This window comes from Chelonoidis abingdonii, chromosome 1 (genome assembly GCF_003597395.2).
Source record: "Chelonoidis abingdonii isolate Lonesome George chromosome 1, CheloAbing_2.0, whole genome shotgun sequence".
NCBI classification, from domain to species: domain Eukaryota; kingdom Metazoa; phylum Chordata; order Testudines; family Testudinidae; genus Chelonoidis; species Chelonoidis abingdonii.
The window spans coordinates 45,549,702-45,574,536 of NC_133769.1; the positions used below are offsets into that span (position 1 = coordinate 45,549,702).

At 40.6% G+C, this 24,835-nt stretch overlaps 1 protein-coding gene across 8 annotated transcripts in view; it reads left to right on the forward strand.

Moving 5' to 3' along the window:
• Nucleotides 1-24,835, forward strand: part of CADPS2 (calcium dependent secretion activator 2) — a 591,461-nt gene that overhangs the window by 457,033 nt on the left and 109,593 nt on the right. For all 8 annotated transcript variants that reach the window (XM_075065313.1, XM_075065326.1, XM_075065319.1 and 5 more), the window contains exon 17: nucleotides 23,101-23,204. In XM_075065313.1, coding sequence (XP_074921414.1) covers nucleotides 23,101-23,204 — 104 coding nt within the window. The remainder of the gene's footprint in view (nucleotides 1-23,100; nucleotides 23,205-24,835) is intronic.

Genomic DNA, 24,835 nt, shown 5'->3' on the forward strand with positions numbered 1-24,835 from the left:
GCCCTTCTGGTGCGATCATTGGAGTCTTTTGCTCTCCTATACAGGAGCTTGATGTGTTTCCGGCGCTGGGCCAGAGTCCACTGTATACCCACCTTCTCCAGCCTCCATGAAATTTCCCAGTAAAGCTGTATGTTCCACCACTGCAGGCAAAGTTGTGGAGGATGATGTATTCTGACTACATATTGATCAGCACCCATGGATCCTGCTCCAACAGCAGCCATCTGGCCCATGTGTTGTTTGTGGGCCAGATGGCTGCTGTTGGAGCAGGATCCATGTTCACCTGTAATGCTCTGTAAAGAGTGCAGTGGAAATCTGTTCTGATGTGATCAGTGCAACTTGTGCCTACTGGTGATAATGGCGGGGAGGGGCGGGGAAGGAACCTTCATAGATTGGGTAAGGGCCAGGAAGAAAAGGGTTCAGTGCACTGTAGAAATGGGGATAGAGTACTATTGAAACTTGTGACACAGTACACTCCCCTTGGCCCCATCCACACTGAAAACTGGCCTGGGTATGGGCTGTGCCACACTCCTCAGGTATGCTAGCTCACTCTCCCTGTGCTGGCCTGCAGACATGCGCTTCTGGGGTTTAGGTGTGGATGATAGGGAAGATATGGTGCAGGAATGAGCATGTGTATAGCCACTGTGTACCTTTTGTTTTGGTTAGTTCTGGAATCAATCTTAGTTTGTGTTGTACTGAGTAGCCTGTTGCGACTAGCTGGACTAGAACATGTTTGAAGTGTCATTAAATCATGTCTCAGTGATGCAGACAAGTTTGAGTGTTCTCTCTAAAATCAGATGATGTTCAGTGCTGGATTTATTGACAGCTAATCTCACATTCATCAGCAGATGGTTGTGGCTGCAATTTGAGAGGGAGGGAGGTCTTCAGGTTCCACTCTCTTGAAGGTTCCTGTTCTCCAGCAGCATAGGAGCTCTCTTGAGTGCCTTATGGTCAAGGAGTTGGCAATATGGCCTGTAAAAGAGAAGTGTTGGAGCATTAGTGTGTTTGACTAGTGGTCTGATGTATGTGAGGGCATTTTCTGTGTGCATGTGTGCCTTTTGGTGCCTTTTTATTACATATGTGTACAATACCTAGCACAATAGAACCTTGATCCGTGGAGCCTTGAGGTACCACTGCAATATCAATTATATCAGCAACAGTGTGGGGGTTCCCTTGGTGATGTTCCCAGGATGATGAGAAGAAGGCTCAGATGATGATGGAAGGCTGTGTGAAGATGACTCTAGCTGGGGCTCCCTCTTGATGCTAGTGATGGAGTGAGGAAGACAGCTGCTGTGAAGTGGGCTTCCCAGTTGTCCCTTTCCTAAGAGAGGAGAAGTTTCTGTGGTGAGTAAACAAACAGCATACTGTATATGGTGAAAATTAAATTAGATTTTAAAATTCTTTCAATTTTTATAGTGTACACGTAGGTTCTATTCTTCAAGTTGTTGTTACAAACAAGTAAGGGGGTGTGTGTGTGTGTGTGTGTGTGTACACACACTATATACACCTCTACTCCGATATAACGCGACTTGATATAACATAAATTTGGATATAACATGGTAAAGCAGCACTCTGGGGGGGCGGGGCTGCGCGCTCCGTCGGATCAAAGCAAGTTCAATATAACACGGTTTCACCTATAACATGATAAGATTTTTTGGCTCCCGAGGACAGCGTTATACCTGGGTAGAGGTGTATTATACATACATCTATTTTATAATTATATTTTATAACATATAATGTGTATGTTTGTACACACACACACGTACAAAGATTTCCTTACCTCTTTGTAACAGCCATTTTATGTATATGTATAAATATATAAAAAATTCCCCTCTCACCCCTATGGGTGGTATGTGTCTTCCTCAACCTCGGGTCCTCTACCAGAGGCCTGGGAGTTTGAGGGTTCTGCGCAGTATCTTAGCTGTTCCTAGCACTGCACTCTTCTGGACAGAGAGCTCTGATGTTGTTCCTGGGATCTGTTGGAGCCACTCACCCAGCTTAGGAGTCACAGCCCCGAGGGCTCCTACCACCACTGGGACCACTTTGGCCTTCACTTTCCACATCCTCTCTAGTTCCTCTTTCAGGCCCTGGTACTTCTCCAGCTTCTCATATTCCTTCTTCCTGATGTTGCTGTCACTTGGCACTGCTATATCTATCACCACCGCTGTCTTCTGGTCCTTGTCTATTACCACGATGTCTGGTTGATTGGCCAGTCCCTGCCTGTCCGTCTGGATCTGGAAGTCCCACAGAATCTTAGCCCTGCTATTCTCCACAACCTTCTGTGGAATCTCCCATCTGGTCTTGGGAGGGTCTAGCCCATACGCTGTGCAGATGTTCCTGTACACAATGCCAGCCACTTGGTTGTGCCATTCAGTGTATGCTGTTCCTGCCTGCATCTTACACCCTGCCCTGCCTATATCTCTTGTCTTGTCATATCTCTTGTCTTATATCTCTTGTCTCTTTTGTTCATGGACGAGACAAGATATATATCTATATATAGATATATATAGATATATATAAAAAGTACTGTTATTACTGACCAACTGATTTCTAATTTTAAGTGAGGAAAATAGAAAAATAATACAAATAATTAAAAGAACTGAGCAGCCTCCAGCACAATAGCAGTGGTGACAAGTTACAAATAGTAGTTATATGATTAGAATGTGTTTATAGACTGAATCCTTATACCTTTGTTTTACTCCCCTTTGCTGTACCATTATGGTATATGTTGTTTGTTTTAAGGCCATATTTTCTTATGTGCACCATAGACATACTGCTCTTACTTCTTATTCCTGCAAACCATTGATATGAGCAATGTAAAATGATGAAACGGAGGGAATGGAGAATATTACAGGAATTGACTGAAATTATATGGTGTATTTATTTCTTCATTTTTCTTTGTTATTTTTGTGTTTATCCCTCACTTTGGGGTTTTTTGCACACTTTAAAGTAAGTCCATTATGTTCCAGCTAAGGCTTAGAGGATAGTGAACTGTTCTTTGGATGCACTTGCAAGTGACTATGTTGTGGAATGAATATGAATAAAGCCCTTTGCTCACAGTGAGAAAAGAGTGATGCACTATGTTAGAAAGATCAATTTTTTATTTTCTGTTATATTTATCATTTAAATGCATAATTAAATGCACTTTTTTACAAAAAGGGTAGCTGTAAATAAATCAGACAATTCACAGGAATGGGTAAAATGACAATAAATACATTGTGAGGAAAAAGCTTTTTGGATCTCGCGAAACACTTTTATCTAATGAAAATCACAAAAGATCCTGAAAAAAAAGCAAATACTAATGGATCTTGCATATCTTAATTCTAGATAGACAAATAGGGCCTGCTCCTATTGTAGTGAATGAACAAACTGCTGTTCAGTTCAGTGAATGACTGGACCCATAATGTGTATTAGATTTATCCATAACATGATATCTGACATAGTCTTCCCTTGTTTTCAGCAACAATCTCTTAGTGGTTATCACTGATCTCTGAACTTATGCAATAGATTTTATATATAGGATCTTGAAATGAAAAGGTGTCCTGAATAAAAGGTATACAGAGGTGAACATGCAAATTCTTTGTGTTACGAGAATCTTTTCTCAGCAGTGTGGTTGCCAGGTTCCCAGGTCAAACCCCCAAGTGCTCTCATTTTCACAGTGTCTCAGCTGAACTAAATTCAGAGTGCTTTCCCAGAAGACCTTAGTTAGGTTTTTGTTTTTTGTTTTGTTTTGTCTTTTTAATGGAAGATGTGGTATAATCTGAATTTACATAGACAAGATGTTTTTGCAGTCTGTATGACATTTTGCTTAGGTCTCCTATGTCGTTGGATTATACAGAAAACCCTGTCCTAATAAAAATAAACATTTACAGTAGCCAATACACCATGTAACTTACTTATACCGTATGCCATTCTTTACAGCATGGGCTGCTGAAATTCTCATAGCTGTAGATACTCTGTTCAGGCAGTATAATTGCCATATTATACTGAAAATAGCAGCAACCTCCATATTAAGGTTTTCTAACACTTCCCATTATAATTTTTTCTTCCAACCATTTTAAGAGCTCTAATGCCTCCATGGTTTGCAGCAGAGACTTGAGATTTTGCTGAGAGATGGTCCTGGGATCAAACACACATTTTTCCATCCCCATGAAAATGTCATGTTTATGCATGTTAGGGTTCCCTCCCCACTCTGAACTCTAGGGTACAGACGTGGGGACCCTCATGAAAGACCCCCTAAGCTTACTTCTCCCAGTTTAGGTTAAAAAGTCCCCAAGGCACAAATCCTTCCTTGTACCTTGGATTAGGTAACGCTGCCACCATGAAGTGATTTAAACAAACATGTACAGAGGGCCACTTGGAGCCCTACCTTCCCCAAATATCCCCCCAAGCCCTATACCCCTTTTCCTGGGCAGGCTTGAGAATAATCCCCTAAACCCTTCACCCCCTTTCCTAGGGAGGCTTGAGAATATATCTTCACCAATTCATACAGGTGAACACAGGTTCTTTAAAAAAGAATTTTAATTAAAGAAAAAAGTAAAAGGAGTACCTCTGTAAGATTAAAATGGAAGATAATCTCACGGGCAATCAGATTCAAAACACAGAAAGTTTCCCTCTGGGCAAAACTTTAAAGGTACAAAAAGAAAACCAGGAATACCCTCCCTCTCAGCACAGAGAAAATTCATAAGCCAAAATAAAAGTAAATCTAATGCATTTCCTTGCTAAATACTTACTAACTCTATAGGAGTTGGATTGTTTGCTTTTTTGATCTTGCTCCGGCCAAAGCTGCATGGAACAGACAAGACAAAAGCCTCTACCACCCCCAATTTGAAAGTATCTTGTACCCTTATTGATCCTTTTTAACCCTTTACAGGTAAGAGGATTTGGTGCCTCTGTCCAGGAGGGATTGTACAGTACTGTATACAGGAAGGTTGTTACCCTTCCCTTTATATTTATGACAATGCACAAGCGGCCTTAATTCTGGCATATCCTAACTTTTGAGTACTTGACTTTTTGCAGCCGTAAAAGCATTCTTCTAATGTAGCTTTTTTGTATGTAAAAGTATATTTCTGAGGTAATTTTATGAATTGTCATATTAATAACCAGTAATATTTGGTATATAAATTGATATAAATTCTCTCTGTAGTAATAAACTTATCTTTTTGATTAAGATCTGACGTATTAGATGAGTTTACTGTACTAGTTCATAAACAGGGAGCTCTCTCCAATGAGCAGTGTGTGGAAATGTGATCTGCTCCATTGCCTTTTCCCTCCCTTTCAACCTCCATGCTGCTTAGGAGGAAGATGATGCCACTCACACACAGTGAATAATGTTTTATTTACATTGTATTTATAATAAAGCAAACCATTCATCACTTACCCCGTTTATTCTCCCTCCTCAGAAATGAATATTTTTGCCCATAAAGTTATTTAAAACAGGACTAGATTAGGGGTAATAGGCTCTACCCCCTAAACCACAGCTGCTCTTTCTGACTCAGAGGCTGGATAGGAGCTTTTAAAGTTAATTTTTTAAGTAAATTATTCATCATTGGGAGTTGGGGAGGCTTAGCCTTTCTTATGAGTGCTACAGGGGTTGAGGATGTGGGACTAAGTTTTTCAAATGGTTGGGAAGTTGAAGGGGCCATATTTGTTGTAGGTATATGGATGTTTCTTGAGGATGCAGGAGCCAATCAGACTGCAGAGATTTCCATGAAGTCTAGTTCTTTTATTCATTATATAAATTGGATCCCTTCTTCCAGTTGGATACCATTGTGATGGATGTGCTATAAGAACCTGAAGAGAATAGACTAGGGGAAAATCATACCAAAGGCTCCTGTAGACTTTGCAGCTGTTCAAAAACATACCATATATATCATGCACATATTACTCTTCAGCCAGTCAAAGTGCTGAGGTCTGAAGTAAGTGTGAACCCCATGCTATAGTGGGTCAGTAGCGGAACAGCCTGTGTCTGCTTAATTTGGAAATAAATTCACAGGTAATATATCATTAGAAACAAGTTTCCTAAAGGAAGGGAAACATGTAAATGCCCTCAAGGATCTATCCGAGGAAAAACAAGAACATTACAAACATTATTGAAATTGAGGAGGCAAGTAGAGAGTCACTTGTGCAGGTGGTGAGAGGGCTTCATGATGATTTAAAGCTCTCAGTACATGTTCATTTCACTGAATGAACAAAGAAAAATCAGTGACCTGCACAATCACATAACATCGTGTTGTTGGACCCTGATTACTATGCAACTAAATGAAAATCGAATGAGAACATAAGAAAACACTCTCATCCTCAGCTTATTCATATGGATCTAATATTTGCTATGTTTCTTTATACAGGGCTTTATTCCATTGAAGTAAAATATTCTATAGCCATCAGTGGATCTAAAGATTGACCCAGAACTAGTCATTTAATTCTTTTTCCCTTTTGAAGAGAAATTATATTATAAAAGGAGAAAATTATAGAGTAGTAGTGTCAGTAGTGCCAAACTCAAGCATTCAAAATTGGCTCAAAAATTACGGGATTAATAAAAATAATACGTTTTGTATTCTTTTCTATTTGCCTTCCAGTTTTTGAATCTTCGGGGTCCACATTTTGAAGTTTTTTTCTTCAAAATCATGAGGCCTAGGAATTTTTTTTAATTGAGAGCTGAGATCCTCATGATTCGCATGTGACTTTAGGAGCTGGGGCTCTAAAGAAATAATGGTAATTACGTTTTTAATAGAATGTTTTAAGACCCTTGATTTACAAAACCTATTTAACTCCTAAGTAATAATTATGGAGTCACTGGTTACAACTCCATAGTTAAGATTGAGTTCCGTTTTTCCTTAAATCAGGAATTCATCCTCTTTGTTTTGTAAGGAAAATGTAGTGTATCCTTCTTAGATAAATAGTCCTTATTCTTTCAGTACAGAATTAATTTTTTGAGAATGTACAAGAAAATCCATCAATTAGTTTGAGTTAAGAAATTCAGCATCTATAGCAGTTTTTACTTGGTTCCAAATGAGCTTAACAATTAAATAACAGAGACACTTCAGACTTTCCAGGTAGTTAAAATTAAATGAAATCCTTTGAATAAACTATATTTGAAGAAATCAGGCTGAAATTAAGCTAAGATATTAATGATTGTGATGTCTAATTCTCTAGGCTACAGATAGGCTCAGGTAACTCTTAAATGCAGACATTGTGACATCAGAAGTAACCCAAACAATTGCCATCTTTCCTACATGTGCATGTACAGTTGTGTTGGTTGTGGTGATTCTGAGAGAGAGATTTCACATATGAGTGAAGAGTTCTCATTGGTAGATAATTTGGCCTAGCTGTCACTGCTTTATAAAGATTCTGTGGCTGCATAATAGCTTGGTCATCAGTGTTTCAAAGGCTCTCCGTGGCACTGCTGTCATGGCTCTGCTGTTCATTGATGCAACACAATCAGGAGAACTGAGGAAGAATCACAAGGGGAGCCCTCCACATAGTTACAGCCTCACTAACACAGCTCTCTAAACTAATGAGTCAATTGCGTACCAGATTCAGCTGTCTATTTCAGCTGATCTTGCAATTCAAAGCAGCTGTAAACCCATCTTAAGTGGACAGTGGACTCTGGCTACCTTGTGCTGCTCTAATATACTAGTGACTCTACCCTTAAAAGTTATTTATAAGAATAGATTTAAGATGGAGAATCCGTGTTATCAAATTGTTAGATATAATGCATGGTGATGTTATTTTTGGGATTCAGAATTGTTTAGTGATTGTAGATGTCACTTTTATTAATTTTTAAAAACTAAGGACATTCCTAGACAAAAAACTATGTGAAGCTGTAGTTAAGTTTGAGAGGACAAACCACTGACTTATGGAAAATAACCTTAACTCTGCCCTGTAGGGACATTATGCAATAAACATACAATTGTTTTATATCTTGCAGTCCCAGATTATATAAAACTGATTTTAACATTATTTGAGTTTTTTTCATATTTCCCCTCCGCCTCCCCCATTCCCTCATGTGGCATCGCTAGTTTTTTGTTAGGGAATATTATTAGAATACAAAATGGTAAAGATATTAAACTGGAAAAGGTTTGTGCCTATGGTAAACATATATCCCTTAAGATATCCCAACAAGAAATGAGTTCTGTTTAATTCACAGTAATTATTTTATTTCAGTTTATTTTGAGCACTCCTGTCTGTACTTCCATAATCCTAGAATATCTACCACACAACTGAAATTTAAAATCAAAAAGCATAAATGTATTGATTATAAAATAATTTTGGTGTAGGAAAATTAATTTTTTCAGCCTCAGAAGGATCAGTTCTTGGCAATTCCATTGGAAGTGGGCTGTGTTGGGATTTTTGAAGACTCAAAATGTCTCTCCAACAGGGTTTTATAGTGTTGTGTAACAGTGGACAAGTTACTTCCTCCATCTGTTCCTCTGTTTCCCACCCCATCCTTTCTGTTGTGTATTTAAATTGTAAGCTCTTCAGGACAAGGACTGTTTCATACTACTTGTTTGAACAGGGCCTAACACCACGCGGCCCCAGTCTTGGTTGTGACCTCGAGACCATTACTATAAAATACAAAATAAAGATCTGTTGCTTGATCTGCATCTGTCTGAGGTGTCACATACTGTTTATCTTATGAATTAGTTGCTATGTTAAATTATTCCTTTTCATTGAAAACTATAGGAGGAAAAAACAAATTCACATAGCTTAAGATATCCCCTTTTAATACAGTATAATTTTTTTGACAGTAGGTGGGGGTAGGGGCTGCCTGAAACAGACTGACTGCTTTTTAAGTAGGCACATCCCAGCATAGTATGAGCCACCAGTAACACTGGCGAAAGGAACCCATCTTAGGGTTTTGTATTGCCACTTATCACTGTACTATCTGAGAGTGACTCCCAGTTCCCTGATTTAATCAACAAACCATGCTCCTTTCTCTTTTGATCTAGTGGCATTCTGTGGAGTTCATATCCTTGGAGACTTTTCATTCCTATATGACATCCTGATACATGCATCTGCAAAACACATACAAGAAAAAACAAAGAGAGAAAATAATGTAAAATGATACGTTGTGTAATATAATCTTAGTCATGGCTGCTTTATGGGCAAAAACAGCCCTCCAAATGATTGAAATAACATTTTTTTTCACTGAACTTCTGGTATAAACTAAGCATTTTCTTCACGTAAGGTGAAAATCTTCTTGAGGCCTATAAAACAGGCGAGCACTACTTGGAAGAGGAATTTTGGAGGGCGTAGCTGCAGATCCTGTGTTTGGAAGTAGAAGAACTTGGAAAATTGTGTATTTTATGCTTCTGGTTGTTCTTTGTGAAGGTCATGTGGCTAGGCTGTGGGCCCCTGAACAGGCCAGATGAGACAGGTCTGTTTGTAGTGTCTCAGTAAGGTGTTGTATCGATCAGGCAAGGTACTAACAAGCTTCAGCAGGACTTTATTTTTACAATGGAAACCTCTTTACCAAGCTGCTGCTGCACACTCTGTAACTCTCGCTCCGCCTCCTCAACTCCTCCCCCCTCCTTCCTGTTTCCAGACCTTTCAGACTCCCAACAGCCACTGCTCCCAGTTCCAATCATTACAAGCAACATCTAAACACCACATTCCCTCCTCTCTTAAGAAACTCTCTCAATTAAAATAAACGTTGTTCTAACCACAGGGACAAATAGGAAACAAGATGCTATATTATTGTCAGAAATATTACACTGAAAACACTGTAGATAGTACATAACATAGTCTCTAGTCCAGACAGGTGGTCGTCTGGGTCTGACAGGCTGTCTCTCAAGCCCTGGATCCAGTGCAATGTCTTGTTGTGTTGGTTCTACGGTGGTCATCCACTGCAGACTGGGTGTTGGCCTAATCTCCTCTTGGTGCATAGGCAGGTGCAAGATAAGAAGCATTCCATACCTGCCCATGAGAAAGTCAGTAGGTGTAAGGTCCCTTCTTCTCTATGATTTTAAGAGGAGCTGTGAATTTATGGTCCCCTTTGCGTAAGATTCCAGGTTTTCGTATTATAACGAAGGAACTACACTCAAACTTTGGTTCCTTAGCACCCCACTACTTGTCTGTGAAAACCTTATACTTTGCTTGGCTCTGTTTATCTGTTTTTCTCACATCATCCTCGTTTGGGGCATCAGGTCATGCCTTTAACAATCCAGCAATGTTCAGTTTAGTATTCATCTGTTTCCCATGCAGTAATTCTGCGGGTGATCTTTGTGTTGTGGCATGTCGTGTAGCCCAGTATACTTGCTAGAAATCAGTAGTGAAGGGTATCTACAATCGCCCTTCCAGTTTAGCTATTTGCAACCTCTATTTCAAACGTCTGTTAAACTGTTCAATTTCCCCATTGGCTTGAGGGTAATATAGGGATGACTCTTCTGTGTAAAATGTTCCTCTCTGCTAGGAAGGTTTCAAACTCCAGGGAAGTAAATTGACTACCATTATCGGAAACCAGTTCTTTGGGATTAGCTTCCCTGCTAAAAACTGAAGAGAGGAATTTAATTACTGCAGCAGAAGACATTTGCGATGTAAATGCTACCTCAGGCCATTTACTGAAATAGTCTATTAAAGTGATGGCATAACGACAGTCAATTGAAGCAGTATCAAAGGGTCCTGCAATGTCAATCGCCACTTTTTCCCATGCAGATTCAGGAAGAGGAACAGGCTGTAATGGAGGGGTGCATGTCACTGCTGTCTTATGCATTTGGCACATGACATAAGATTTTATGAGTGCTTCAGTTTGAGAGTCCATCCCTGGCCACCAATACAGATCCCGTAGTCGTTGTTTGGTTCTGACTATTCCTTGATGAGTATCATGTGCCAGGTGTATAAGTTTTGACTGTAATTCTTCTGGAACAAGTAGCCGGTATGGACCTCATAGCACCCAGCCATCGAGCAAAAAAAGTTCATCCCAAACTCTAAAATAAGGCAGCAAAACTGGGTCAAGGTTTTTAGGATTACTGGGCCATCTCTTTGTTAGAAATTCCCGTAGTTTTTGTTGAATTGGACATGCTGAACAAGCAGCTTGAAATTGTTCTCTTGTAACTGCAGTAAGAGTGTTTGTAATAATAAACGCAACTACTACATCCTCATCCTCCGGTGGACCATCTGGTGAAGGCAAAGGCAGGCGAGAAAGGCAATCAGCTTCCACATTTTTGTTTTCAGCCTTATATTCCAGGTCGTAATTGAAAGAGTAGTCTTGCAGACAACCTAGCAATACGATATCCTGCTCTTCCCAGTCCTGTCATGGTGAGCAACATCATCAAAGGGCTGTGGTCTGTGCGCAACTTGAACGTGTGGCCTCACAGGTAAGTTCTCCATTTTTCAGTAGCCCAGACACAAGCAAGTGCTTCTTTTTTGACTGTAGAATATTTTCTCTCAGCATTACTCAGTGTCCTTGAAGAAAATGCAACAGTCCTCTCTGTGTCGTCCTCCTGAAGTTGTGTGAGGACAGTCCCAAGTCCATAATCAGAAGCGTCAGTAGTTACAATTATGGGCAATGCAGGACAGAATAGTGCAAGTACTGGACTATGTACAATCAAGTCTTTCACTGTTTCAAAACTAGCTTGTGTATCCGTCGTCCACACTAAGGTTGAACTTCTCTGTAGTAACTGTCATAACGGTTCAATGACAGAAGCATAATTGGGAATGAATTTTGCATACCGGGAGGTAAGACCCAAAAAGGAACGTAAGGTTTGCAAATCTGTTGGAGGAGGAGCATTTGAAATTGCCAGGTTTTAGTCCAGCCTGTGAAATTGTATGCCCCAGAAAGGAGAGTTCGGTTTGTCTAAATTTGCATTTGGACCTATTGAGCTTGAGGCCTGCTTTGCTAATGCACTTTAGTACAGACTGCAGGTTACTGTCATGCTCCTCAGAAGTGTTTCCAAACACGATAATATCATCCAAATAGCACTGAATTCCATGTTGATTCTTCAGAATCAATGACATCATTTTTGGAAGGCACTTGGGGCTGATGTGAGACCGTATGAAACACGTTTAAAATGAAATAGTCCCTCATGTAATAAATGCTGTGAGGTCTCTGCTGTCTTCATGCAACATAACCTGGTGGTATGTGCTCTGCAAATCAAGAACAGAAAACATCTTTGCTCTGTGGAGTTCCGCAAATACTCCTTCTGTGTGAGGAAGGGGATAACAGTTAATCACAACAGCTTTATTTGGCTCCCTTAAGTCCACACAAAGATGAATGCCTCCACCCTTCTTCTCTGTCACTGCTATAGGTGAAACCCATTCCAAGAAGTTAATCTCTTCAATAATATCATTTTGAACAAGTTTTCTAAGTTCCTCTGAAACAGCTTCCCTGACTGAACATCGTAAGCGCCGTAATTTCTGTCATACAGGCATCACATTATTTCGCCTTTTAACTTTATACAGAAACCCATAAGCACAGCTGAGTTTCTCCTCAACCTTGTGTTGGGTCCCAGCTGAAACTGGTGGGTGTACTGCAAGAGTGCTTTGCTGAGGAAGATTAAGTCATCCATTATCTACCCTGAGATTTAAAGCAGCCAATAAATCTCTGCCAAGGATAGGAGTGCCTTTGTGAACAATGTAGAACTCAGCAATCACCAAAAGTAACTATTCCTGGCAGGCAGCCATGTACTTGAATATGGCTTTTCAAATAGCACACCAACTGAAGTTTGAATTCAGTAAGAGGCACATCTTTAAAGTAATGCAAATAAATGGAATCAGGTAGTATAGATACTGCTGAGCCAGTGTCCAACATTAGCTGAATAGAGTGTGCTTTGCCTGAGGGTATGGCAAAAATGTTTACAGTGCATTTTATCTGTTCTGGAATATATGCAGTAGTGATTGTGTCCACACTCAGCACAGTAACATCTGGTATTGTAACTGCATGCACCTGTTGATGGAACTGGCTACTGTGACATACTTTAGCAAAATGCCCAATCTTTTTGCAATGATTGCACTGAGCTACTTTTGCTGGACATCCTGTGTAGCTTGCAAGGTGTTGTGGGGATCTACAGCGAAAGCATGCTTTTACTGTGTTTTGCATTTGCTGATTCAGTGGCTTTTTATTCATTTTCCTCTTGCAGTTGTTTTTCTGCAGCGATAGTGAACTTTTCTGCAAAGGAGTCACAGCCTGGACTGTGCCTCCTGTATCTTTGCTCATTATTTTGGCTTCAGCTGTAGCTGACTCAATCTGAGTAGCAATGGTTATTGCTTTTTCTAGTGTAAGTTGTGATTCTAGAAGTAAGTGTTCTCTTCCATGAAGCATGGTGGTTTTCTCAATGAGCTGGTCTCTAATCATCTCAAATGCCATATTCCCAAAGTCACAAGTTACAATCAGACTCCTCAGAGAAGCAATATACTGCATTATAGGCTTCTCTGGTTTCTGCTCACTCTGGCGAAATCTGTAGCGATTAGCTACTACATTCACTTTTGGCACAAAAAAGTTCTTTAATGCAGTGAGTGCAGTCTCATATTTATCATCTGCAAGGGGAAAAGTGTAAAATATATGCTGTCCTTCTGCTCCAAGGCAGTGGATTAGCAGAGCACGCTTTCTTACTTCAGAAATCTCTGTAGCACTGATTGCAAGCAGATAAGTCTCAAATGTATGGATCCAGACAGTAAAAGCAATTGGAGACTCATCTGGGCTTTGCAGAAAGGGTGCAGGTGGGTTCAGAGGCAGAAGATCCATCCTCATCGCCAAAATATTGTATCAATCAGGCAAGGTACTAACAAACTTCAACAGGACTTTATTTTTACAGTGGGAACCTCTTTACCAAGCTACTACTGCTGCACACTCTAACTCTCACTCCGCCTCCTCAACTCCTCCTCCCTCCTTCCTGTTTCCTGTCCTTTCAGACTCCCAGCAGCCAGTGCTCCCAGTTCTAATCATTACAAGTACATCTAAACACCACATAAGACCTCCATGGCTCTGAGGCCAGGCCTGGTGTTTGAAGTCTCTGAGCACATGGTTAATCCCTCCCTATTAACAAGGGGATTGAGCTGAGCGTGAGGCTTAATATTTGTTAGCTGCCAGGTGAGCTCCTGAATTGATGCATTGGAGCTGCAAATGGGGTTTTCTGAGGGAGTTGGCAGAAGGGACCATGGTGCCTTATTTTAGGTCTTGTCCTACACCAGGCACCGGATATGAATGACAAGAAACAAACTTCTTTGGCCTACTTTAGATGTTCAATATTTTCCTTTCTGCCCAAAGATAGAAGAAAGTTCTGGTGCACAAAATGCTAATTGGTAGCCAGTCTGAAGAAGAGGATACACAGTACTTAAAGAATACCTGGTCAAAAGGGGTCACAGAACCAGCAAATACAATTTCTGCAGTTCCAGCTGGGTTACTAATCAGAGTTCTTTTGAGACCTGCTTGCAGGACAAGTGTGTGGGGAGGGAGGGCAGACAGAATTGATGAAAGCCTGGTGGGAGCAAGAATTGATGTGAAGGAGGGAGTCAGGCGGATGTGATGTCACTTTCATTTCTGTAGAAAGTGAATGGTCCCTCAGATCACTTTAAGCACTGAAGTTACATGCTGTGAAAGCACAAGTTTCAGCACCTCAGTATACAGCATCCAAGAAAACAAAGACTTCTTAGACAATCACATTTTGAAATCATTGCCACTAATGCTACAAAAGGAAGGATTGGTGATAGAGAGTAGAAACTGAAGAACTGGACTGGCAATTTGTGACCAAGAGGGAAAACAGAGCCAAGAGGCATGCAACCTGGCTAGAAGGATCAAATTATCAGATACTGAGCAAGTCAACTACCAGGTGGCACCAGTCTCTGGGGAAACAGAACAGAAAGCTATGGGCAACATACCTGATGAACATCTTTGTGGTATGAAGCAAGCAGCTACCAAGACAGGTTCTTCAACCTTCCTAGGAAGGCCAACAATTGGCATCAGCAACTTCACATTAAGAAACATGGACAGAGAATTCAGCAACTGGCACAAGAACAACAGTCTCTCTGAATGGATGGGATTATGAAAATATCTGGCCAGTTTCCACAGGTGATGATACACATTGGAACCAATGACTCATCATCACCTGGACCTACAGAGAGAATAGAAGACTTCAGAGATTTTGAAAGGGAGCTGAAGAATAGGAAATTCCAAGTGATCCTCTCTGAGATCCTTCTGGTCCCATAAGCAGGAGAAGGGAGAAAAATACTGTAAATGAACCCTTGGCTGTGCCACTGGTGTGAAGTTGAAAATTTTGGTTTTGTGGAACATTGGGTTGCATCCAGGTGGTAGTCGGGGATGTTCAAATGCATCTCACAGGTATAGCGGTAAACTTCTCAGTGGAGACTAAGTAGAGCAGCCAAGAGGGAGTCTAACAATGCAGGGGAGGGTGCATGTCACAAACAAATTGAACTGATCTGACAATGAATGTGAAGAGAAGAAATTATTCATGCACTTTATATATCAATACTAGAAGTCTGGGTAATAAGCAAGAGAAATTGGAGATTCTTATTGATTAGAAGAAACTTAATATAATGGACATTACTAAAACCTAGTGTGACAATTTGCATGATTGGAATATTTAAAACACTGGTTATAACCTGTTCAGGAAGGATAGAGCCAGGTAGAAGAGGTCGGGGTGGAACACAATTATCTGTTTTAGAGTTATGGATAACTCAGACCCATAGGATCTTGAATGCACATGAATCAATGTGCTAACTAAGAAAGTCCAGGAGGGAGTACTGGTTGGGAGCGTCTGTTACAGACCACCAAATCAAATGAGAGAATAGGATGAACTACCTGGGAAGGAAGAAAATTTGTTTTGTTATTGGGGATTTCAGTTTGGGAGACATATACTGTAGGTCTCATGCAACCAGCAGTAAAACATCATTAGAGTTTTTAAAAATTATAGATGCTTTTCTAACACAGGAGGTATTGCAATCAACACAAGGAAATTCTATTTTGGACCTCATTGTGACAAAAAAGGTGAATTAATCACTGGACCAGTGATTGTGAACTGATTCATGGGCAAACAGAGGAAAGTGCTGACCAGTAATATATATACTTGGTCCTTAAAAAGGACAGTTGGGGCTGTGGTGTGGGTAGCCTGGCCTAGGTGTTAGCATTGGGCATGGACCAAGAAATCAGGGCAGAAAGCCAAGAGATAAGAGTCAAGTGACAAATTGGAGGGCTAGACCAAGAGAGAGGTGTCAGGAGGCAGACAGAGTCTGGGTATCAGGACGTCAGGATCAGGTGACAGTACCAGAGGGCAGGAGCCAGAAGGCAGCTACCAAGAGTCAGGCTAGGTCAGGATCAGAATGCAGGAACAATTAAACCCCAGTGTTGCTGTCTATGACAGGGTGGAGCCCAGTTATTTAGATAGTTTCCTGTTTCCTCTTCTGGCTGAAATAGAGCTGTGGCCCGAGGAGGAGACTTGGAGCTCTTCCAGTCAGAGCAAGGGGTGAGGCTTGTGTTCCATTTGGGCTTCCTGGGCCATGGTCCAGCTCCTGTCTGTGAGCTGCCAGGTGGAGGATAGGAATGTGATGACTTCCATGACCCCCACAGATTCAGGCTCAAGGCCAGCAGGGCCTGACAGACCCACAGATTGGTGGTGTGGTAAATAATAATGCATGCAGGACAGTCATACAGAGCGATCTGGATTGCTTGGTAAGCTGGGTGTGTTCAAACAAAAAGTGTTATACATCTAGGAACAAAGAATGCAGGCCATACATCCAAAATGGAGAACAGTGGTAGCAGTGTAATAGTGGGAAGAAACACTCAACCTGAGTTCCCAGTGCAATACTTGGATGTATAAATGGGGGAATAGTGAGTAGGATTAGGAAAGTGACTTTTACCTCTGTATATGTCATTGATGAAACCAATACTAGAATCCTGTGTCCAGTTCTGATGTCCACATTTTTAAAGGATGTTGAAAAATTGGAGAGAGTGCAGAATAGAGCCGCAAAAATGATTTGAAGGCTGGAGAAAATGCCTTTCAGTGGGAGGCTTAAAGAACTTAATCTACTTAGCTTATCAAAAAGAAGTTTTAGTAGTACTTGTTTACATTGGAAAAGTGCCTTCATAGGAAGAAAATACCAGGTTCTAAATGGCTCTTTAATTTAGCAGAGAAAGACATAAGAAGCACTAATGACTGGAAGCTGACACTAGACAAATTCAAATTAGAAATTAGGCACAATTTTTTAACAGTGGGGATGATTAACCACTCAGACACATAGCTAAGAGAATTGGTGGGGTCTCCAAATCTTGATAACTTCAAATCAAAACTCGATGCTTTTCAAGAAGATATCCTTTAACTAAATACAAGTTATGCTTTAGTGAAATAGAAGTAAGATATTGGGCTCAATACAGGGGTAACTGAGTGAAATTTAAAAGCTTGTGATATACAGGAAGTCACACTAGATGATCTAATGGCCCCTTCGGGCCTTAAACTCTTTGAATCTATGAAGTAGTCATCTTTTCATTTCAAAACCTTGAGATTAGTCAGTTTACTTAGCTCAGTTAGCAATGTCAGATTGTTTTCTTGCTACCATATGTGACTCACTGATAATACATACTTCAGATGTCATCCATTACTTCCAAGCCTTTCTTTTTTTCTTCAGTGAGAAAGTGAAGTAGAAAACAGATGATTGATGGCTTTTGCTGTTTGTTTACTAAAAGATGTCAACAGGTATACTTACTGACTTGCAGGAGCTTGTTTCCTGCAGTGTGTTGTTAATCTGAGCAGTGTAAATATATCTTCACAAACACCTTTACCATTTGAGAGAAGAAACATAATGAAGACTGACAGAACAGATTTCCATTTTTTTTTGTGTGGTGATTTTTGTGTTTGGTTGCTTTACAATGGTTATAAATATTCACAAACAAAGAGCAGAATATTTTTCCAATATTCCTGAAGTACTGGAGCTTCCAAATAACAGCTGATTGTTCAAATAAGGCCCATATCAAAAATGAAGAGGTGTTTCCCTTTGCTTGGGAGAAAAGCCTTTAAAATTTGGCGTATTGGTTTTCTAATGCAGTGGTTTTCAACCTTTCCAGACGACTGTACCCCTTTCAGGAGTCTGATTTATCTTGCATATCCCAAGGCCTGGTCTACACTACGCGTTTAAACCGATTTTAGCAGTGTTAAACCGATTTAACGCTGCACCCGTCTACACAACGAGGCCCTTTATATCGATATAAAGGGTTCTTTAAACCAGTTTCTGTACTCCTCCCCGATGAGAGGATAACGCTGAAAATCGTATTAACCATATCGACTGAAGGGTTAGTATGCACGGGCGAGCAGTGAATCCGACATGCACACCATAGTACCTAGGCTCTGGACCACAGACAACGAACTCGCGGATGCAACTTCGCCAGTAGACAGAAAAGCCCCCCTGGAACCCTGAATTTCATTCCTGTTTGCCGAGCGTGGGAGCTCTGTATGCCGGGCGGCCAGTGCAGTCCCGAAATCCAAAAGAGCTCCAGCATGACTGTGCGGGAAACTGGATCTGACCGCGGATGGGGAGACAAATCTGTCGCAGAGCGCCGTGAGACAGAAACAGAAATGCTAAAGCATTTGAGAAAAAATCTCTCAGGCTTGATACAGAATCCCAAGCACAGTGCGCGGAAAGCATAAGCTAGAAAGCCAGAAGTAATCAAAATGGGCGCCGATGGAGGAAGGAGGGGGTACTGAGGACTCAGCTATCCACAGTTCCCAGTAGTTCTGCGAAAAGTAATGTTGCATCTAGGCTAGCTCTCAATGCGAGTCAACACATTGCGGTCGGTGGGTTCAGTGTAATACGGCTCATATAAGTTACCCCCGCTCCCTTCCGGGTAGAAAGAAAAAGGGGAAAAAACTGTTTCCTAGTGACTTTTTGGCATTGTCACACCATATCGTCTGCTGTAACTGAGGCCTGCGATGCCGCGCGGCAGTGAAACAGCAGTATCCTCTCCTCCCCTCCGTCCGCTAGACAGTAACAATAATTCGACTGCTACTCATTGATGCATCATCAGCCCCGTGAGTGTCCGGCGGCCTCAGGTGAGCGGCCGGGGCGACCTGGTAAGTAGAATATGAGAAGTGACTCTCGGCCATATCCCAGTAGATGGTACAGAACAGCTGCGTAACCGTCTATCATAATGGAGCAACTGGGGTCGAGCTCCACAGCCCCCCTCATCCATGTGTAAAGAAAAGATTCTGTATCTCGCCTGGACCTAGATCGCAGGGAGCTGGGCTTCTCCCCTCCACTGTAACAGTATTTCAATGAATGTCACTATGGCCTGGACAATCAGTAGGCAGCTGGAGGCTGCCGATCACCCTCCAGTTTTTCACTAACAAGTGCGTTTCTATCCCTATCTTTATTTACTGTCATACACGAAAGTAGGGGACACTGCAATGGACGCCAGAGGGTGGGGGAGCAGGGAACGCAAGGGGTGGGGTTGTTGCAAGGAGCACCCCTAGAAGGATTAGCGCTCGATTCATCGCGGGATGCTGACACGGAACGCGTGTCTCTGGGGCTCTCTGGGACTGGCTGCCACACGTAGGTATCGCTCAGTAGTAACTGCCCCAAATGCAGCAGGACTGACGGCTATGTTAGACATACATATTAAGAGAGGGATTGACTCGGGGAGTCATTACCAGTGTGGTGTCTGTGCGCCCAGCCGGCCACCCTCAGCCAAGGGTACCCATGACAGCAGCAGACGGTACAGAATGACTGATAACCGTCATCTCATGGCCAATTTACAATGGCATGGCAGGCGGTACAGAACAACTGATAACCGTCTCTGCTATCTTGCAAAGACAAATGAATGCTGCTGTGTAGTGCTGCAGTACCACGTCTGTTAGTCGCATCCAGTAGACATACGGTGATAGTAAAAAAAAAAACTAAACAGGCTCCATGGTTGCCGTGCTATGGCGTCTGCCAGGGCAATCCAGGGGAAAAGGGCATCACATGATTGTCTGCCGTTGCTTTCACGGAGGAAGGAATGAGTGACGACATTTACCCAGAATCACCCGTGACACTGTTTTTGCACCATCATGCATTGGGGTCTCAATCCAGAATTCCAGTGGGCGGGGGAGGCTGCAGGAACTATGGGATAGCTACGGGATAGTTACCCACAGTGCAACGCTCCAGAAATCGACGCTAGCCTCAGACCGTGGACGCACACCACCGAATTAATGTGCTTAGTCTGGCCACGTGCACTCGACTTTATACAATCTGTTTTACAAAACCAGTTTATGTAAAATCAGAATAATCCCATAGTGTAGACATACCCCAAGTTTCACCTCACTTAAAAGCTACCTGCTTACAAAATCAGACATAAACATACAAAAGTGTCACAGCACACTTAGTGAAAAATTGCTTTCTTATTTTTACCATATCATTATCAAATAAATCAGTTGGAATATACCGTGTATACTCGATCATAAGCCAGTTTGTTTATAAGCCGACCCTCCCGAGATGGATAAGTGAAAATGGAAAAATGTTATAACCCGTTCATAAGCCAAAGCTATAATTCAGGGGTCAGCAAACTTTGGCATCCAGGCCATCAGTATAAACCACTGGGGGGCCGAGATGGTTTTCCACCTCTAGCGTCCACAGGCATGGAGGTAAACCTAAGTAAACGAAGCGTCCCAGCGTGCCAGCTGCTTACCCTGATGGACTGGGACAGCAACTGGTGGGAAAAATTTTTGAGGGGGAGAAACTGGGTGTCAGGGGAGTAACCCCTGTGACCACTCCCCACATGACCCACCCCTAACCTGGGACCCCTTCCCCAACTCTCCCCGTCCCATCCCTTCGCACCTTATCTGGGAAGGGCGGGAGAGGATGTCTCTGGCCTGGCTGGAGCTGCTCCAACAGGCTGGGCAGCCTGGCTGCAGCCTGCTCTGGCGGGCCAGACCAGGTGGTGCAGCCACAGCATGTTCCAGCGGGCTGGGCTGAGCAGACATTAGCAGTGGGGAGTGTAGTCTGTTTAAACAGCAATTAATTAGTAGTTGTTGCAAAAACATATTTGCCTGTTTTGTAAGTTGTGCATGGATAGTACTACTTTTACTGGTTACTGCACATTGCCGCACACTCATGGAGAATTTGGCCAAAATTGTATCTTGTGTCGAGATAATGTATTTCAATCTTCCACTTTGTTCGGTATTAAGAGGTTTAGATTGGAGATGAAGCACAATAAACTAACAGTTCATGTTGCCTGAGTATTTCCATTCTAATGGGTCTTTTCCCATTGCTTCTAACTTTATCAGACTTTAACCTTTGAGGCAGAAAAATGGCAGCCTTTTTTAAGTTTGAGGAGAGTAGGGGAAAATATCACTTTCCCTTGTTAAAATGGTTGTAAAGAGCTCTAGTGTCCTTGTGTTTTGGGCAGGGGCGGCTCCAGCGCAGCAAGCACGTGACTGGGGCAGCAAGCTGCGGGGGGTAGCCTGCCAGTCACTGTGAGGATGGCAGGCAGGTGGCTTTCAGCGATGCGCCTGCGGTAGGTCTGCTGGTCCCGCGGCTTCAGCGGCAATTCGGCGGTGGGGACGCCGATGGCGCAGCACTGGTGGACCTCCCACAGGCATGCTGCCAAAAGCCGCCTGACTGCTGTGCTTGGGGCAGCAAAAAACACACAGCCGCCCCAGGTTTTGGGGTAGACACATGAAATTTGGCAGGGGCATATGTCTTTCCATTGTCTGAAGAGATGTTTTCATTTGGCAGAGTTGTAAGTCTTTAAAAAATACTTTGTGTACACAAGCTAGTTTTTTTTTCTTTTTTTAATATACAACAAAATCTTGTTGGTTGGTTGGTGGAGGGGGTTTTTCTTATCAATCTGCCATTATTCTGTAGCAATGTATATATATAAGAAAGAAACTTAGGTAGCGTTTTCCATCTGTGGAGATATGTATGAAATTTCACTCATATGATGTCTGAACATGCGTATGGAATGAGGCAGGGCTCTAAAATGCTTGTGGAGTTCTCATCTTGTGTTACCTCCGTCAGAAAACTTCCAAAAACCCACCTGCTCTGTGACCCATTCTATTTATAATGCATTGCTTTATATTTGAATCGTACTGTACTGTGTTGTTTCCATCCCACATCTTTAAGGTTGTTAGCCCTTAAGGGCAAAGACTTTGTTAACTGAGGAAGCTCTCCTATCTCAATGCAATTAATACACTTAAAAATAATTTCTTATTCCTGATGAAGATAGTGGTATAGTCTGGTCAATATGTTTATTCTTATTGTATTAATTTTTTCTTCAAATTGATTGTTAATTGTTCCTGTCTGCTTAGATTTAGTCTGATGGATATTATATTTGAAAGTAAACTGAATTTAATTGCACCTTTAAAGATTTAGTAATATTTATTCCACCTTTATGTTCTTTTTTAATTCCAAAGTAACATATCCTAGTTTCACGTGTATTTTTTTTCATTTATACTTGTTTTCTTTCATGTGTAGTTTTTATTGGGTACCTTGCAATCCTATTATAGCATCTTTTATTTCATAGTGCTAGTTTTCACTCCAGTGTAAAAAAGAACCTTCTGCTTCAAAGGATGTTACTGAGGGGTGGAAGCAGTGGTAGAGGAATCAGTTAATTACATGATGTCAGTTTTTGTTTTTTCCAATTTTTAGATCAACTAAAATTTAGGCTCTTATTCAGATAAAATATGCCTGGAATTTAAACTGCAGCAAAAAGCATGAATCTTGCTAATGCCAGTAATGACTCATCTGGTGAGAATGACATTGTATTGACGATACAATAAGAAAAAAAGTCTTGTATCTGCTGTCTTTGTATATCTGACCTTGGTGAGAATTAGAATTTTCTTGCTGCCGAAGTTGAGCATCTAATGTGTTGCTGCACCTCTTTATTCTCATGTATTAAATCAGAAAATGTTCGTAGTGGCCAGTGATTTCTTTGTGGATGATATATTTTCTGTAATCTATTGATGTGGCCATACAGTTGCATTCATTTACATTAAAAGAATGTCCCTAAAATGTTGAATTGCTTGTGTATCAGAAAATTATTTCAATGCAGTATTCCAGCTCCCTGCCAGTACCATTCTCTGCTGTAAAATGCAGTTTATTTTTCTGTATTTCTAGCTAAAATAATTTTGACTTGAATATTTTTAATTTTATATATATATGTGTGTGTGTGTGTATGTATAGAGACCTTGAATCAAGCAACTCCTGCTAGAAAGCTGGAAGAGGTTCTTCGCCTTGCAGAGCTCTGCATCGAAGTATTGCAGCAGAATGAAGAGCATCATGCAGAGGTGAGGATATCTACATTCACTATAGGATAATGGTTCATACCTATTTTGTTTCTCTGTGATGTGAAGGAATTCTGTCAAGAAACATTCTGACTTTGGGTTCTGACATACGTGTAAGGCAGTTCACATTTACAGAGAAAATGAGTGTTTTGAAGCTTAAGAATAGTGAAGTGAAATAAAACTCTACCTGAATTCCCGTGAATGAGCTCCAGGTCTGGAAATTTCAGATTAAAGAGCATAACACCAATAACAGGCAATTAAATGGTATCGAAAACATTCAGCTTTATACAGTTGTCCAACTTTTTATCCCCACAGAAAGGAAATATAACTTTAAACACTAGGTTTCATTGTGTCTTGTGTCAATAAATTTTAACTTTAAAAATAATGACTGGTGAAATAAATATTCACATTGGTATTACGTTTATTTTGTGGGACTGATTAAACAACAATTTCTATTCTATTTATCTTTTTTAAAATGTCTTTTTAAAATGGAAGAGGTAAATTTAGTCAATTTCATATTTCTTACCTTCTCAAGTCTTTTTGTTCCTTGTTTCATAAACTACAATGGACTCTACAAGCACTATAGCACCTTTTATTTCTAGGTATTACAAAAAAAGAACAAATAGACCAAATCATATACATTTATATTATTAACATTAATATGATAATCTAGTTGTCTAAGATACAGATTCTAGGATGTTCTATAAAAAATCCTACAATTATTTTCTGGAAAAGCGTACAAAGAGGTAAACCAAGATTTTTTTATGTGTGTGTGTGTGTGTGTGTGTGTGTGTGTGTGTGTGTATATATATACACACACACACATATATAGTTATAAATATGATCATTCAAAACATCTGCTTTTAGCTCACACTGTGAAATCTAGTTTTTCGCTTACATCTGTCAAGTGTGAACTTGTTATGGATATTTTATTTTATACTGAAGAAACAGCTGCTTCAATAATTTGAAATTAATTCCCAGGAGATTTTATTTTACACTAGTATTATCACTGTGTTACACTGTAAATGATTACTTAATAAAATGTATATATTTTTCTTTGTCTTTTGAGGATGTCTTAGAATATTAGACTTTAAAAAACAAAGGAATCTGATAAAATACCAATATGCAATACATTTTACTGTTTAATAATTGTGTTTCTTAGTAATTAAATGTAATAATAAATAATACCTTAAAATTAATTTTGCAAAAAGATGTATTCTATTCTTTTGTCTGCCCAAATGAAAATCAGTCCTGCAGGAATACTGAATCTGTCAAGTTCAAAACTACTATTTTTACATCACTTCTTCCTTCTTTGTTTCCAAAAATAAATGTGTATTTCTAGTGAAAGTTATAAAATAAATAGAAGTGAAATATTAAAAGGTAAATGAAGCAAAGAATACAAAAATTGTATATATTCATCCCTTGTCCCCATTCAAAATATAAATACATCACACTGAGCTCAGATCATAACAGTACAGAAATTATGATGGTGCAGTTAATTAAATGGATTAGTAGCCTGTAAAATAGTGACATCAAAGTCCTTGTTTTAATAGTATAACTTTTTTTTCTATTCCACAACACTTGAAATTTACGGATTCCCACAGGCACAAGAGGTATGTGGTTCCTCACAAACA